The sequence below is a fragment of the Antennarius striatus genome, chromosome 2 (assembly GCF_040054535.1).
Source record: "Antennarius striatus isolate MH-2024 chromosome 2, ASM4005453v1, whole genome shotgun sequence".
NCBI lineage: Eukaryota > Metazoa > Chordata > Actinopteri > Lophiiformes > Antennariidae > Antennarius > Antennarius striatus.
In genome coordinates this window covers 26,445,617-26,463,972 of record NC_090777.1, presented here as the reverse complement: position 1 = coordinate 26,463,972, position 18,356 = coordinate 26,445,617, and the positions used below count along the sequence as shown (strand labels likewise).

At 40.8% G+C, this 18,356-nt stretch overlaps 1 protein-coding gene across 2 annotated transcripts; it reads left to right on the top strand.

Annotated features, from left to right (window-relative positions):
* Nucleotides 1–77: 77 nt before the first annotated feature.
* mybpha (myosin binding protein Ha) lies at nucleotides 78–17,058 on the top strand. 2 transcript variants are annotated; one of them, XM_068324870.1, is made up of 14 exons: nucleotides 78–299; nucleotides 1,987–2,118; nucleotides 2,367–2,432; nucleotides 2,617–2,751; nucleotides 3,178–3,345; nucleotides 5,968–6,056; nucleotides 6,212–6,407; nucleotides 6,744–6,883; nucleotides 7,099–7,258; nucleotides 7,955–8,091; nucleotides 13,220–13,406; nucleotides 14,011–14,068; nucleotides 16,602–16,643; nucleotides 16,731–17,058. In XM_068324870.1, exons 1-12 carry the CDS (start codon nucleotides 95–97, stop codon nucleotides 14,049–14,051), a joined length of 1,656 nt encoding a protein of 551 aa, XP_068180971.1. In that variant the 5' UTR covers nucleotides 78–94; the 3' UTR covers nucleotides 14,052–14,068; nucleotides 16,602–16,643; nucleotides 16,731–17,058. The 2 variants fall into 2 exon arrangements, with proteins under 2 accessions (XP_068180971.1, XP_068180979.1); XM_068324878.1 differs by lacking the exon at nucleotides 1,987–2,118 and having other exon boundaries at nucleotides 16,731–17,057.
* Nucleotides 17,059–18,356: the final 1,298 nt, after the last annotated feature.

Genomic DNA, 18,356 nt, shown 5'->3' with positions numbered 1-18,356 from the left:
GGGTGGGGTTAACTTCAGGTCCAACCCTCAGACTATATATATCACCTGAACTCATCGTGGTCCTGCGACGGAGGATCTGTTGTGTGTCAGTAAGATGCCTGGAAAACCTGCCCCCATCAAGAAGTCCCCAGCTAAGAAGGCTGCGGTGAAGGCGTCTGAGGCCCCCCCGGAGCCTCCACCTGTACCGGTGGAGGCTGCACCTGTGGAAGCCGCTCCTACTGAGGCTGCTCCAGCGGAGGGGGAGGCCGCCCCCGTCGCTCCATCAGAGGGTACCCCCAGTGCTGAAGGAAGCGCTCCAGGTACCGGTCCTGAAGGAACCCCCCCAAACCCGGTCTATGATAGGACAGCTTTGGGTTCAGACTGTAGCTGTGGGCCTATAATCTTAAATCCTCAATTCTAATTTCTAATTTAAGAAATGCTTGTATAGATTATTATTTATATATCATGTATTATAAGTGTTTTTTTATTATTCTGCCTATTGCTAGGCTTACATTAACAGAAGTAACTGTCAGTATAATATAATACATCTAAATCACACCACAAATAGAAGTTTCTGAAATAACATTCAATTTGTAAAATGTCCCAAACAGAATTTTGTCATTTCATGACTGATGAAGTAGACATTTCAGTTGTTTTCTAGGTTTTCTTATTTTACCGGTAAACGTGGTCATTTTTCAGTACTTCTGCTTTACAATAGCTATTTTTTTTGCACCATGTGAAATTCATCTGATGATGAAAAGCGGCAGATATTGTGATTCAAAGGATGGAACAACGTTCTGCTTACTGCAACCTTCACTACTAAACTGTGCACGCTGTCACTTGTTCACATAACTGGATCAATTCTTGGATGGGTTGGTGGTTGGGAGGGTTGCATGCTGTTGACGTGTCGTTCATATGCAGGTAACACTCTGTTTTTCCTTAGAAACGTCATTATTTTGACACGCTGAAAAAATTAAACCGAAAGCTTTTGCACTCTAAATTTGTCCGGCAACACAGCTGGATTTGCATGTCATGTTACACGATCTGGAAGCAGTGCCCCTCATTGTTGTCCTGGGCACAGGCCTGGTATGAGTGTCGATGGTCTGTGGTCTGTTTCTGGGGTGCAGCGGGTAAAGGCCCATCCTGATTCTGGGTCATTACCCGATGTTGACCAGTCTTCTGGCCACATATCTTGGCATGGTCACACTGCTGTGGTATGGTGAGAATTCACCCCCCCTCCCAGGAACTCATCTGATGGACTGCCCCACCTCCAGCATGCCAACGGCATGATCCCACTTATGTTGCCCCAGCTGTGGCATCCTTGCAGATATAATTTTCTGCTCATTCTTAGTATCTTTTTTTTTTTTTTTTGTCGGTGAGAGTGGTTTCATCAGTGTCCATTCAATAGAAAGTCTTCTAGTTTCCTTTTGTCATTTAAGGGTTTCGTTTCACTGCGTCTCGTTTAAGTGCATTCATGGGGGGGGTACACTTGTGTGACTGGATTTTTATCTGTTGTAACATATAGTTTATATATTAAGACATGAAACACCTGATGGATGCCCCATTCACTGAAGAGGCAGCTGACGCCACATTTACTACTGAGCATAAAGAGTGCAGCACTCCACACACACACACACACACACACACACACACACACACACACACACACACACACACACATACACATATGCAACAATGTGTGAAGTGTGTGTTTGTATCTGACCTTGCACCACTCATGGTGTGTATGTCTGGCTTGTGATCTTTTGCGTTTTACTGGTACTTCTGGCAGTAAACTTTAAAACCTCAGGAGTCAGAATCATCTGTTGCCATAGTTATAACAGAAAACATTAACCATTCCCCTCCGTCGTCCTGCTTGCTCCTTGGGACTCGCCCACTGATCAATTGTGTCAAGACCGATTGAGTTCCAATATGACTAATGTCATGATGTAAGCAATTGGTAGCTTGGCTTTCCTACTGGCATTTCAGTGCTAGCTGCTGCCCCTGCAGATGCTCCTGCTTCAGATGCTCCTGCTACAGATGCTCCTGCTACAGATGCTCCTGCTACAGATGCTCCTGCTGCTGATGCTGCTGCTCCTGGTGCTGATGCAGATGCTCCCCCTGCAGATGCTCCGACAGACGGTACACATAAAACACCACACATTCAACAAAATTGGTACCCAGCTGCAAAATAGACTTGATCCAGCTTTGTAGCTTTCCTCCAGCTTGGAACACCAGTGGGAGAAAATTTGATCCTCCTGATTCAATGTCTGTGGAAGGTTTCAGTATCGTGACGTGGGAAATACACTCATCCTCAAGCCCTTTTATTGTTGTAAATGATGTCATTTGATTCTTTAAACCTCAGTAACCTGTTGCATATGTGTTGTTAGCCGCTCCAGCAGAAGTTGCGGTAGTTGAAGAACCACCAAAGGCCCCCACACCCCCACCTCCTGCAGGTACTGCCATCATTTCCACCTTCCTGTTAAAAAAAACCCATTAAATTATTAAATTAGATTGATTCATCTTTGCAGCGAAATAATTTTCAAATCAGAAATAGAATTATTATAAATGATGTATTCCTCATCTTACCGTCATCCACTTCAACACCATTTTAAACTGCCCTGTTTGAACCCCCGTCAGTCCCCACCAGCGCCCCTCTGGATGTGTCTGTGGAAGACGTGAACGATTCCAGCCTCACAATTACATGGAAGCCGCCGGCGATCATAGGAGACTCTGGCCTGGATGGATACGCAGTGGAGTACTGCAAAGATGGAAGTGAGTCACCGTGTGTGTGTGTGTGTGTGTGTGTGTGTGTGTGTGTGTGTGTGTGTGTGTGTGTGTGTGTGTGGCTGCACCTGTCTTCAGATTGTCAGATGGCGGATAGACTCATAGCTGGGTCCAGGTTTATTAAGGCAGGCTGTATTTCACCGGCTGTCACCGCTGACGCCACTTTTAGACTCGCTCATTTGCTCAGATGGCAGCATATCTTCTGACATTTCATCATGACAACCAAGTGTTCTCCTTTTGCAGCCGGTAGTTTGTAAACCAGTAAACCACTTATCATGCCCCATTATGGGATGTTTTACCTTTTAAAATGGAATGTGTATTTGGAAAAAGCACAGATAAAGGTTGTCCCTTGACGTGCTGTCATGCTTTATAATATAAATTGTACTACAAACACGAAACTGTGCTTCTCCGCAGCATCAGACTGGGTTGCAGCTCAAGAGGAGCTGACCCCAGCCAACCGTTGCTGCATCACGAAACTGACGGCCGGAGACCTGCTGCTGGTTCGCGTGGTGGCTGTGAACGCCGGTGGGCGTAGTGAACCCGGAACACTCGCCCGGCCTGTCCCGATCCGAGAGGTCGTTGGTGAGTAGCAGCCAGTAGCAAATGTCAACTGATCCCTTTAAAGTTGCCTATCAGAAATGGTAGGTTTGTATAAACCTTGAGTGGTAAAAATTCATTGTGTCCTTAACTGTGCAAATAGTCCAAACAAACATTTCCCACAAAAATAGCAGGTTTTAAAGCCTAATATGAAAGCTTCTAAAAACCTCTGTCTCCAACCTCTTTATCAAGAGCTCTAATCGTCGTAACTTACGACCTATCTTTAAAATGCTCAAGTTGCATCCAGGGAGGTAGAGGTAGTATTACCGCTCACATGTAAGATCATAAATCACAAAGGTGCTGACAAGACCTTTCATCGGCTCTAGAACACACTTTGACTTAAATGCACACGTAAAATCATTACTTTACTGGTGGTTTGACAAATTTAAAAAATATTTTTTTAAAAAGTGGAGTCTTCCAAACTTTCGATTTTTTTTAACCATAGCAAACTATCTAAAAGGACTCAAGTGTAAAGCAAATACGGATAATAAGTAATTAAAGTATATTTTAGCATTTATAAAAATCAGTGATTTATAGTCATGGAAAATAAAACAACTTGAAACAAGAAAAATTCAGTCACTATGGGAACATTTTGAATCAAATAACAAAGCAAATTTGAAAAAAGATGTTCAAACATAGATGTGTCCCCTGCAATTCTAACTTAAATCAACAGTTGCAGTAAACTAATTAAAATGGAGTTAAATGATTTTATTTAGGACAGAAACATTAGAAATTACCAAAGATAAATATAACCAGCCCAGGGTGAAAAAATATTGCATCTTCGATCTTTTTTTTTTTGTTTGCCGCCTCTGAGAAGCTTTAGCAGACGACTGACTCCAGAAAGGAAGGCGTTTGCGTCATGAGCCATCTGGCTGCAGCGCTTATTTTCAACCTTGTCACTGTCAGCTCATTGTCACTCACTTAAATGACTAACAGGGGCTCTCTAGTTGTTTTGCGGCGTTGCACAGTCGTCGCATTGTGGCTGTGCAATAAATAACCTGTCCATACATCCTCAGTAAACATTTGAGGAACACTTCTATTCCAAATGTTCCCTAAACACAAACGGACCAGCAGAGATCGCTGTAAATAATTCGAAAAATTAATTTTAATGCTGAATTAAAACAAATCAAAAAACAATATGATCAGAGAATAATTGAACAACACAACACATCTGGCGGTCAAATCTTCGAGTCTTCTCATTACATTGCCATTTTTAAAATCATTTTGATGAAATGTAAAAAATTATTTCTCCATTAAAATAAGTGCTTCAAAATACACACCGAACCTCTTTTCCTGATACCTTATTTTAATTTATTTTTTTACAAATAATTTAGCATTGGTTTCATTACTGAAGCCACGACGAGGTTGAAGCGTAATTTAGACCTGAGGTGAGGTGATGTACTGTACCCCAGTTATCCACTTTCAGAAGGACGGCTTACTGGCTCTGATGGTATTTCCTGGATGGGATTCAAACCGTTGACAACAAACAGGAAACTTTAGTGGAGAAAGGCAGTTATGCAACCAGAGCTGCTGCTCAGCTGAGGAAAGGGAAACATGAGGCTAATTGATGGATTCTAGGTGGCTCACTGGGGGTAAAATCAACTGACACTGTGTCCTGACCAGACACCCATCAACATGTACAAGCTTCTGATAGAGACACTTTGTCCTACATATGCTGAAAGCCCACAACAAAGACACTATATCCAGAGACAAAGGCTGATTAGAGATAGTTTGCAGGGTGGGGTGGGGGGGTACCTGCTGGCTGATGAACGCTGTAATGCCAGCAACCCTTCTGGGCATTGCTGGGAAGTGTGCTGATTATCAGGGATTAGTGTCGGAGCCAAATCTGGAGGCAGACCTGAGCCTCGTGGAAAGGGACGCTTCCAGCAGTCGGGTCCCAGCCTGTGCAACAGTTTAGTGGTGATGAATGTTAGAATGATGAGAACGACACACACCGAGCAATGTGAGCAAATATAACATGCCTCATTAGAGTATTATATTATTCACAGCTGGAGCTGTTACCACTTGATGTGGGTGTCTACAGGGTCCAGCCTCTTGTATATTGTGTACCGCGTGTTTTATGAATGTGGTGCTCGACCACTCCAGTCAGTTGAAAGTGATGACACCTTCCCACTGCCGCTCTGTGCATGACACCAAGGAACACGTGCTGGGCTTCATCCAAGTCTCATCAGCAGAGCTATTTTAAGAGCTGTTGGATGCAGGGTCTTCGTCTTCTTCTGCCTCCCTCTACCCAGATACTGAACTCACCTCACACAGAAAACTGTCTGCGCTTACATTCCCAATACAGCTGGTCGCCATCTGGGACTGGGACTGGTGTTATTTCAAATATTGTATCATGAAAATACCGTTAAAAATACTGAGATGAATGTAAATTTGGGTTCTCTTCAGGTTCTCTGGCTTTCTGTGTGTGTCTGTGTGGCTCAGCGGTGCACTGGGATAGGCTCCAGATATCTTTGTTGATCTAATGTTTAAATGTATATATACAAAACCAAAAGTCTTTCCTCGTTGTGAGTCTAGTTTGTTAGAGGTTAAACACAATTAGGCCTTAGTGTTAATGGATGTCTGAATGTACCCCGTGTTTTTCAGACCGTCCCAGGATCCGGATGCCCCGAGCCCTCAGGTCCCGTTGTGTCAAGCAGGTTGGAGAGCAGATCAACCTGGTCGTCCCTTTTCTTGTACGCCAGTAAACACACACATACTCACACACACACACACACACACACACACATACAAACACACATACACACATACATGCATGATCTTTACAGACATTGGGCTTTACTTTGTCTTTTTCCACTCTCATCTCTTTATTCTTTTTTTAACTCGTAAGGGAAAACCCGCACCTGTGGTGTCCTGGTTGAAGGACGGTCAGCCTTTGGATACAAAGAGGGTCAACATCAGGAACAGCGACAAAGACAGCATCCTGTTTATCCGCACTGGTCAGAGAGAAGACTCTGGCGTTTATGAGATGACTGTTAAAGTGGACAGCTTTGAAGACAAAGCTAGTCTGACCCTCCAGATTGTGGGTGAGTCGCACAAGCACACGTTCACATTCAAACAAACATGTGCATGCTTGCAACATCAGCTGTAAATGATGCCTTAATTTCAGACCTGCGAGCTCAGCTTAGATTCATGACTTACTCTGAGAGGAATTCAAAGTACTAGCCAGCATATATCACGCCTCTAACAATAATGCCCTTTGACCTCAGAGTGTGTGACACCGCTGTCAGCTGCTGCCGTTAAAATGTGTGGTGACATTGCTGTATGTTATAAACACGGTTCAGTGTGGATGTAATTCCTTTGGAGTGAACACCTTTGATGCTTAAAGGAACACGGGGATCCTGGTTTTAATGTGTCCCCAGAGCTGCCAGGGCCTCCATCCAGTGTGAAGCTGGTGGACGTCTGGGGCTTCAACGCCGCTCTGGAATGGACCCCGCCCAAGGATAATGGCAACACGGAGATCACAGGATACACCATCCAGAAGGCCGACAGGAAAACCGGGGTATGGAGGACATTCACATGCAAAACTGAGTCACGTCAGACCGTTTAAAGGCTTTAATCTAATGGAGTAAACCTGTGCACATCGCCCTATTGTAACTGTATTTACATTACTTAATTTACTTAAAGTGTAAGGTGTGATCAAAGTCTTTATAAGGTGTTAGGGTTAGGGTTAAAATGAAACTGAGAGAGGAAGATGAGACCTGTGTTGTGTTGCAGGAATGGTTCACGGTGCTGGAGAACTACCACAGGTTAACTGCCACCATCTCAGACCTCATCATGGGCAACTCGTACTGCTTCAGAGTGTTTGTCCAGAACCGGGTGGGCATGAGCGAGTGCAGCGCCGTCACCAAGGAGGTCGCCACTATCCAGAAGACAGGCAAGTCGCTCGTTTCGTTTCCGTGGGTCCGTTTGTCGATGTAATAAACGGTTTAAAGGTAGGGCTTAAACAAATTGGAGCTAGGTGGCTAAAACAGTCAAACTGTCGAAATGTTAATCTAATTTTCTTTTTTGAATAAAAATTATTTCAAATTCATAAGCAATAAAACAAAATATTTGCATCACTTTTCTAGTAGCACAAGTTGGTCGGATCTATATTTGCAAAGTCATTTTTTTGCTTACCCCAATAAAAGATATTAATATTAACACTCATGTTAACAGTCATGTTTAATGGCATCCACTTTACTGTTAACGCTGCAACAAGCTGAACATTACACGCTTGGAGTTTTGCCCACATCCTTTGACGCTACCCAACTGGACCTGCATCATGTTCCCAGGATAATTAAAATATTCACTCGTTCGTGCTTCACCTCCTAAACCTGCCACGCTAGATGATGTTGTAACAACGCCAACAGATGGAAGACGAAACCTCTCAAAGTTATCCTGAAGGACGAGTCGGTGTTGGAGAATCCTACATCGGAATTAGCTAATGTGTAGAAATAGCCCTTTTTTGAAAGAAAGGAATTTTGCTCCCACTGATCTTTCCTGATGTGTCTCCAATGACTCTAGAGTCAGTATCATCAGGCTGTAAGCCCTCGCTCCTTTAGAGGTCTTAACTTCACTCTTGTGTTCACAGGTATTGTCTACAAGCCACCTGAGTACCAGGAGCACAACTTCAGCGAGGCACCCAGGTTCACCACCCCCCTCAGTGATCGCGCTGCCACTGTGGGATACACCACCAAGCTGCTGTGTTCTGTTCGTGGATGTCCCAAGGTTAGACACACACTCTTAAATATATCTCATCGGTGTTGTGTTGATAACTGACACCAAATACCAGCTGCTAGTGTTTTAACCAGTTACTCCCAGTAAAAGCTCAATGGGAAAACACCTGGATGTTTGGATATTTTTCATACAGAAGAAAGTTTGATTCCAGTGTTCCAGTTTCAGCATTTATTATTGTACATTTTGTTTTGTTCGCACTGGAGAGTAGACAAACTAGACTGTGAAATACAGTCATGAAAGACCAAATTTGGTCTAATGGTGGAATCCATCAGAGGAATACAGACCTGGAATATATTACCAGTTTATGTTGGAGTGTGACCTTCAAACCATAGTTAGTAGCAAAACCAGACCTACTCCCATGCATTACTTTTATTGGTTGTATTTTTTGCATGGCATTTTAGTGAAAATTGTGACCTGGGTCTGGGTCTGGTGGTTTGTGCCGGTGGTTTTGTGTAAAACTCTTTTTATTTATTTGTATTTTGCTTGTATGTCTTTGATTTGCCTTGGGACAACAGATGTGAATTAGAAACTGTACAAAACAAAAGAAAGAAAGAGTGTGGTATACATCCTCAAATTAGGTATTAATGTCACTGCTATAAAGATTCACTGTGAGGCGGTAAACAGGGAGAACCCAAAAGCATGACAGTCGAAGTTAGTCCAAATCCATAGTTTTAAAGTGGAGCAGAGCCCAAAAACCAGGTAATCAAAGATTCAGGCAGACACATCAGACAGGGGGCAGGCAAACAGGCAGAATCGAAGAATCAAGCAAAAATCAGAAAACAGTTGACAAATGGTCAGGAACAATCTGGCCCAAAACTAGCAGCTGAACAGAGTTTATGTAGGGTGGTGTGTGATTGAAAGATGAGCAGCGGGTGTGTGAACAGCACGGGACAGGAATGAGCTGATTACAGGAGTCATGACATTCACTGTCTAAATGGGACGGGGGCTGCTCTGGTACGTCTTTGCAAAGTTTCAGCATGTCTCTCACTTTTCTTGGCCGCTGCCGCTCTGGTTAAACATATCTTTACAGTTGTCTGAATGACGCAGATGGCTTAAGTGCCGGTCCCTGATGGAAATGCAGTTGATTATGTGTCTTACCCGTCCTTGGCTTCTCTCACCAAGGACGGCCATGGCAGGACAGTCTTCAGATGCCAGTATGATTGAGACAACAACAAAAAAAAGGAGATTTAAGAGCAAACAGACAGTATATATTCCAACTGAGAAGATCCAGAATCATTTGTACTGCAATTGTTGGCATTCCTAAAGTTATTACCGTACAGCTGACAGTGTATTTATACAGCAAATTTCTGGTTTTGTAGTGGTGGATGGAGTGAATTCCTCTACATTGGAATATATATCCAGTGCCCTGAATTTCAAGCCTATCCCATTTAACCACAGTGTCTGAATTAATATGTCTTTCCTGTTGTTGGGGTCCCTGACAGGGGTGCAGTGCAATCAGAACAACCAGTAGCTCCGTAAAAGTCTATTGACGGCCAGGAACCAAAGAAATCTTTATAAAGAAGATCCACATACTCTGAACTTGTTCTTAACTCATGTTTTCCCCCAAATAATAATGAAACTGTGCTCTTATGATATTTCCATAATAAGCCTCATGTTTACGTGAAACTGCAATGAACAATACTCTTTGTCTCACCTACTCATGTGCACTGATACTCTCAAACTCTTTTAAATAACTGGGATAATATTTCACACATGAACACTAAGAATCTTGTAGCACTTGTTTATTTAGAGCCATTCACACTGGCGTCCAGAGCGGTCTGAGAGGTGTTGAGTAGGTCCAGCAGAAAGGCATGTAGCATGATAAATTATCCAGATATCTGTTAAAGTGCTGGTGCATATAGGGGCACCGACTCCTCCTCATCAGGCAGCTGTGAGGGAGAAAGGAGAGAAGAGAGATACGCAAGTGAAGACAAAGGTAACGATAAACTCCTGCCTGTTGCTCCGTCATGGCTAAGTGGACGTGTTTTGCAGAAGGCCTCATTTTAGCCACTTGTCTCGACTTAATCAGTGTAATCAGTGTGACTGTCATACACACACACACATAGACCTAAACAAAGAAATATGATGGGATAGAAAAGAGGGGAAGGTACATCCTGTGCCTAATTTCATGTAGTTGCAGGATGTACAGTATACTTTATATAGTTCCAAATCACAACCAAAGTTATGTTAAGCCGCACAAAAATGCTGATATGAATTCCCTTTCACAATAAACCCAAAATTCCTCTGCGAGCAAGCAATTGGTGACAGTGGCAGTTAAAAAAACAGAAGACTGCAGACCCCTTGAAGGCACTGTTCTGCATGGGCACTGTTCTGCATTATTATTATTATTATTATTATTATTATTATTATTATTATTATTATTATTATTATTATTATTATTATTATTATTATTATTATTATTATTATTATTATTATTATTATTATTATTATTATTACTATTATTATTATTAATAATAATAATAAAAATAATCTAATAATAATTAATGATAATAACAATAGTTATTATTAATAAAAATATTGTTATAAATTACTATAAATAATAATAATAATAATAATAATAATAATAATGTGATTTATTAGTGGTGCATATATAACAGGAAATCCTCCAGCAGTCCTAAACCTATTACATCATTAAAAGGTCTTGCTAAGCCTGACTAAGTTCTACAGGAAGGTTTTACAGTAGACAGGGTCTCTGCTCCCTGGGAGACGGTTCCACAGGAGAGGATTTGAAAGAGTCTGGATCTCAATTTACTTTTGGATATTCTAGGGACCGCAAGATCAGTGTGACTGATGCTTACTTCAGCTCGCTAAAGAATTTCTCCAACTGCCACAGGAAGGATTGGTGTGTGTTTAGATAAGTGTGCTGCAGTCTTGTATGTGCGTCTGTGTTCGAGTGTCGACTGCCACCTGCTCAGTAGAGATCGGCAGCACACTTCGTCACGCTGACCTGGGATTGCACAGACGTGGCTTGTTTTTTTGTTTTTTTGATCTGTGGGCTTTATTTGGAATGAACCTGCATGCCTTCAAGCCACAATTGTACCCACAGAAATTATTAAATTATGAGTAACAAATAACATTCTTTTGCAGTGTACATCCATACATGATACAACCATCTACTCATGTGCATATTTTCTTCATCATTCCTACAGTTTTTGCTACGGTCTAAATTCTAACGTATTTAGGCTGTAAACAATGAAAATGGTTCTTAATCTTTGAAGAAAAATCTAATTTTGTTTCTATGTGTTGTAGATGAACAGGCACGGCAGATAGGTCAAAATTATCATTTACAGTAGGGCTACAAATGCATTAATGAAGTAGAGCTACAAAGATGAATTGGGTTAAGCTATTTTGCAGTTTTGATTTCAACTTCATTTTGAAGCGAAGCTGTAAAATATTTTCAGGCTTCTGTCTTAATTTAAGGATTTGCTGCTGTTTTGTTTTTGTTTGTTTTTTGTTATATTAAATAGAGAATCTTCCTGTGACAAAACACTTCATTAAATACTCCTGAAAATGTTGGCATTAAACAGTAAAGTATATCGGTTTTGGTTATGGCCTTCTAAAAGAAATTCTTTTCCTTCAATGAATAAATTCTCCGCATTGATTTAGACTGATCTCATTTGAACCCAGATTTCGGACTCCCAACTTTTCCAGTCATATAAAACCTACAGATGTATCAGGATATCCAGCACTAGATGCATTACCACTTATTGATAGTGTTGGTCATTAACATCTGCAGGACTTCCTTCCTCCTGCCAGAGGGTCAACTAAACACTATTTAATCTACTGCCAAGGGTGAGGACACCCACCCCAGTGATCAGAAAGGGCGATGGAGTGGAAGAACTCCACAAAAAGTTTTTTTATTTTATTTTACAGCTCAGTTTGTCTTCAATTTTTCTAAACTGAAGAAAAACACGTTTAACTGTCAATGTCTGCCCTCATATATCTAAAATATCTATGATGTCAAAACTGTTTCACTGTAGCATGGCAGGTTTCTATTTAATTCCCTTTAATAATATTAATAGTAATTGGAAGACTAATGTTGTAGTAATTAATAATAGTTTTACCAAGGTATGTCAATTAATATTAAGAAATGCTGCTTCCAGCTGTTATTCTAATCGAGATTAACCTACATACTCACGAAATGTTTGACCTTTGCCTTCTAAAACTACACGTCACTGAACTCCCTAAAATGGAAGAAAGTTCTATTTTGAAAGCTTGTCGTCAGCAAGGATACGGAACAAAATATGCTTCTCAAATTAGTGAGGTAATATTTAAGCAAACTGTTCTGAAATGAATCAGCTGGGGTGAAATCCAATAACTGGAGTCACATCACATGATGTCTGACCATAAGGAAATCTACACACGAATGTCACTGAGACCCAGAGCAGCACATACCGGGGTTTAAGGAAAAGACTTGAGCTTCTCTAATTCCACGTAACTGTCACGCTCAGCACAGACTGACTGACCTCACTGGAAGACAAGCTGAAGACATGCTGAAAGTCCACTGTTTCCAATCCCCCCCCCCCAGTATACTTGCACAGCAGGTTTGATGTGTTAAAAAACACATGCAACACCATTGAATCAGTATTGATGAGCAGGATGGTGATGACGGAGATGATGATGACAGGATACAGTATTAGAATTCCTAGCAGTGTATAACTGGAAAGGGAGGAGGCATGACATGATATAAGAACATCTGTGGTTATTATAAATAAGACTTCTTTTACCTTTTTTATCACTTGATGGACTACAATGAAACTGGGGGGACGAATGGCCAGTTATGAATTGTTGAGTCGACGTATATGAGTAGATGGATTCATGCCTCTGCACATTACCAAAGATTACATGGAACCTGAAGGCAGCATTTTGAAAGTGTGTGTCTTGATTGTTAGGGCGTGGTATGTATTCTGCTGAGTGAATTTCTAGTTCTTTCATGTAACTAATGCACGTATGTGTGGAAGGTGATCTCATCTCAAAGTTCAAAATGTTGGCCAAAAGTTAAAGATTAGCATATTCCATATCTTTTCAGAACAATAGCATTTATTTGAGGTAGCTGTAGGAGTCTGAATGAGTTCATACGTGCCTCTCTGCCCCTCAGCCTAAGATCGAGTGGTTGAAGAATCAGATGATCATCGGTGACGACCCCAAGTTCCGCCAGATCTCAAACCAGGGTATTTGCTCCCTGGAGATCCGAAAGCCTTGCAGCTTTGACGGCGGCGTGTACACCTGTAGAGCAAAGAACGCAGAAGGAGAAGCTGCTGTCTCTTGCAAGCTGGAAGTTAAACGTATGTATCAACAAACAATGGGAACAAGCTCTCAATTCATGCCGTAGATCTTCAATCTGTTGAGATTTGTGGAGCAAAAACTATTCTAAGGAAATACTTCACTATTTTTTGTTGAGAATTTGATGAGAGTATTAGTCCCCTTTTCATAGCTGGTCTGCATCTGTACTAAGCCTAGCAGAAAAGGAATGCATTCATTGAATGAATTGCATATTTATTATTCTATATTTATTGTATTATATGATGCATTGCTGTACTGGAACTGCTTCTTCGCCTTTGTATACTTATATTTCAGCCAGAAGGGATAGGCTAACTGTTTCCCTCTGAACTCTGTCTTTATGCTAAGCTAAACTCACCAGTGTTTGGTTCAATATTTATATTTAACATACATGCATGAAAGTGGTGTCAATATTCTATGTTATGCTCATCAGGAAAATAAGATCATGCTGTTGCATTACTCAACTTTAAATTTTAAAAAAAACATTTGCCTAGTTCATGCTTATAGATTCCGTAAGTGTGAATTCTTACCAGTGAATAATATACCAAATGTTATTTATACCTTAAGACATGAGAAAACATATGTTTTTATATATTCTTCTCCCAACAGAAATTATTGTTCCAGAGTCTGACAAGCACAAGGGTAAATAAACCCAGAATATTCACAGGTATGTGAGAGAGAATCTGATCCTATGCGAAAGAGACAGGTTGTTCATGGTTTTAGAAACATGTCGCCATTGGCAGCACGTGTCTGTTATAAATGTCTTTGATAAAGTATATACATTTATAAATGATATATATCTGCTACAATCATCAATACTAAAGCACTAGATCAAACCAACTCTGTAAAAATGATTGATTCCTGTCCCTAATCAGTCATGAATTATCATGACATCAAATTGAACCAATAGCAACTCATTTGTCCCTCCCTCTTCCTCTCTTCTTCTTCATGTGCCAAACTACCTCTGCTCCCTTCTGTCTAACCCCGATACATCTCGTACATTTCAAGTCCTGCTTTTGGATGTGATAATGCGGCAAAGATTAATGTTCGTTCAATTAAAATACCAAATTTTGTGTTTTTCAGCTCTAACAAAGCTATTTATAGGCTTTCTATTAGGCAGCTGCATTCTGGTTCTGGTACAGGCTCTACTATTTAAGCTTTTAAATGCTCCAGTGGTGTAGGCTTTCAACGAGTGTCAGAAGGCTTTACTTCTGGTATTTCTGCTGCGGTCTAGAGAAGCATGAAGTAGAGAGAGAACACGGTAGGAAAGAAAAAGATGATGTTTGGTAATGAGGAAGTGCATATTTGAAGGCATTAAAGGAGGGAATGATAATGTTTTATCTTTATAGTACCATCAAAGTAACTGGATATAACGTAATGATGCTAACGGTAAATGGAAACCAAAATCATCTGCCCATCAGTTGTAGTATTTATGGGGTCCATACATGACTGTATGCACTCAAGAGAACATCTGGGCATGTTTCTGATGAGTCCTGATGATGTCCTCAGGGATCTCCTCCCAGACTGGATCAAGTCTCTGGAGGTATTTGGCATCAGACGCAACAAAACATAATGTTCCACAGGTGCTCAGTTGGATTTAAGTGAATGAGGGCCAGTCAATGGTATCAATGCCTTCATCATCCAGGAACTGCCTACTCACTCTGGTCATATTGACCTACGCAACAGGAAGAACACAGGGTCCACTGCACCAGTGTAAGGTCTGACAATCGCTCTGAGGATAGAAACACCAGGTCACCAGTGGCAGACCTTCATGTTCTCTAGGGAATGCCGATCAGGCTGCATGGTGTTGGGCTGTGAGTACATGTCCCACCAGATGACAGTCTCTCGTACCACATTTGTGGAGTCTGTTACTGATGGTTTGGGCAGATAAATGCTCACAGGTAGCCCGCCTGAGGTCATTTTGTAGGGCAGCGAATGAAATCCTGTTCCTCCTCACACAAAGGAGTAGTTGTCACTTAAATTTGTACCAATGTGACTGAATAATTTACAATCACTTGTGCTTTTTTAACACTCTGGTACCCTAGGGATTATACTCGGTGTAACACCCTGATGATGAGGCGTTCTCTTCAACGTTTCGAGCAGTGTTCTATGTCTCCATATGCTGCTGTGAGTGTGCATTCCATAGTGTGGGTGTAGTTTGGTAATAATACTTTTTCTAATGAGTATTTTTACATGAGATGGATGTTGTATGCGTGTTTGAGGTACGATAAACTATATTGTCATTGTCATTGTCATTGAAAAATTATGTCTCACGTAGCATTGTAATGGACGATAGTAGTGGTAGATCGCACAGAGGAAGTAGACTGTTCTTGTTTCGGGAAGCTCTTCTTCACTTTATTGATTCCATGAACTTTGTTGACAGAAAAAAGGACTTAACTTAATGTTGATTAAATGTTTACACCCACTACCACTGAATTGTGACAACTTTGCTTCACACCTCATCATCGTCATCACAATCTATCACATCCTGCTGATTGCTCGTAATCACATTTATGTTGTCTGTTTACCACGAGCACATAGACTGGATGCAGTTGTGTGATGTTACATGTGTAATATCCTGACCTTCAGTGTGGTCGTCTGAGGTTGAGTTCAGAACACATTTGTTCACACTAAAAACTGGGTCACATGATTGACACACAACCAGTTGGCTCAAATAGTGAGATCTCAGTGTATCATTGATTTGTTTTGATCAATCCACACCTGAATGTACAGCTGTGATCAGATTACTAGACAGGCTTGTCCTGCTAAGCGTAAAGTGCTCCCTATCGTGCTTGTGGTTTTCAAGGCATTAGGATCTGGTCCCGAAAGGCATCGCCATAGATGGGAGGGCTACTGGAGGGGGGGGAAATGAGGGATTAGACAGGGAACGCCTTTAGGTGGAGGGGTAGAAGTGATGTCAGGGTGGCACTCCACAGCTTCTAAAAATAACTCTGGATGATCTAACACAGTCTAACTCTTCACATTACCATGAGTCAACAGGCTGAGAAGTGCTGTGAGAAGAAGGGAGAATTGGCTAAGAGGGCAGAAACCGAGCCAGATAATCCTTGATGGAAAAATACCCCTCTAACATATCCACACGCAGGTTCTCCTAAAAGATTCCTGGCTGAAGTGATTATTAACATATCCTCATGATGACCGCCTCTAACACTTGTCTTGTGTCTTGATTACGTTTCCCACAGTGCCTTGAAAAAGTCAGCCGAGGTCAGGTCTTATGTTTTGAGGTGAGTTCATTTGATGCTGTTTGTTTGTGTCCATGTGTTCTTATTTTTTATAAATTCCTCTAACTGTTCCCCTCTTATTTTGTCTAGACTGTTTGACGAGGTGTTAGAAATTGTGGGTGGCTGTGCAGCAGTGTGTACATAATTTAAAAGGAGCAGAACAACATACCAACATCTCCATATCCATCTTCGACTCTCCTGCTCCTCCAAGTATGGAAGGACTGTTTGCCAAATGTTTACTGTTATATTGACAGAGCTATATTTACATTTTTTCCTGCCTGTGTCTAAGTGTTATAGTATATATAGTGTATGTGCTAACTAATAAAGCAGAGTGATTGGACATGCTTTTGCAATGACTGTATGGATGTACAATGAAATAAATTATTTTAAAATGGAATAAGCGGATGTCTCTGTGAATTTGAGAGACTGTATGGTTCAAATAAACATTATACAGATAGTCCTCAATTTATGAACATTCGACTTACAAACAACTGGAGATAAGAACAAGCATGCCTGGCCATGTCCAACTATTGTCCTGCAGTTCTGCTTTCTGCCACAACCTCCATGGGGGCAGCACTGCTGCATTCAAGTAGCTCTAACACCTGTCACCCCCTCTCGTTGTTGTTTGTTGTCTCTGTCAGCATCTCAGAGTGTCAACCTTTGACCTTTAAGTACTTTACTGTTTATCATGGCTGACCCTGACAACATAAATACAGGTAAACATAAACATAAACATTCAGGTTAGGTTTCCGGCCAGAAACAATAACAGACGCTGAACACTGAACTCTGAATGTTAACTATTGGTCAACTGAGAAACTAAATGGAAATATAAGAAAGTAATGAAGTCAATAAATTGTGTTTGTTCCCTGCTCAGACATTCACAGAGAGGAGAATAAAAGAAGTACAACTTCCACATCAAAGCTGGAACAGAAAATATAGTATTTCATGTATTTTTTAATTCATATTAATTGTGAATGTTCAGCTGATCAGAATTTAGGTTCATTGGGCCTACCAAGAATTAAGCCTACTTATTTTTTTAAGATAAAAAAAAATCTCCCCTTGTTTTGTTTTTTGTATATACTTCTATACAGAGAGAGAGATTTATAGAAAATCTTGATCCTGCCCCTAAACTCTGTTTTTATTCAAATGAATTGTAAATACAGATACAGTAATGCCAGCCTGTAAAATAAAATAAAAAATAAAAACCAACAAACGTGATGTGGTTTCAATGTTCACACTCACTGGAGATATTTCCTGTGTTATACTGACATCTTATGGTGCGAATGAAGGATGAAAAATGTCACGGTTGAATAGAGTAGTACCTTGAGGTAGGAGTTCAATTTATTTTTTGATTTAGTTTATAAGTCTATATATTTGTATCTCAGAAGAGTTTCCCCCATCTGAAATAACTGAAATAATTTTTATCCAAAAAAAATTCCTCTAAATTATAAAACACTTTTTTTTTAACCAATAGACATGCACCTTCTAATTTTATATTTATTTTATTTTAAATTTTATATTTTAAAACTTTGGCAAATAATCACATTTGCGTGTATAGAGGGTGATTTCCTGCTGAAGATGAAAGGATGTGGTATTTGTGTTCACAAAGATGGTCTAAAAGAAGCTGTGGCTTCCGCTCAGGTTCCCGACATGATGTCACACCCACAGGTCGAGAAGAATATTGTGTGATTCTGCTCACTGGAAAGTTTTGGCTTC

Coding starts and splice junctions, on each gene's coding strand:
- mybpha (XM_068324870.1), top strand. CDS start 95: ATGCCTGGAAAACCTGCCCCCATCAAGAAGTCCCCAGCTAAGAAGGCT. Junction 300..1,986: donor TGCTGAAGGAAGCGCTCCAG/GTACCGGTCCTG, acceptor CTGCCCCTGCAG/ATGCTCCTGCTTCAGATGCT. Junction 6,884..7,098: donor AGGCCGACAGGAAAACCGGG/GTATGGAGGACA, acceptor GTTGTGTTGCAG/GAATGGTTCACGGTGCTGGA.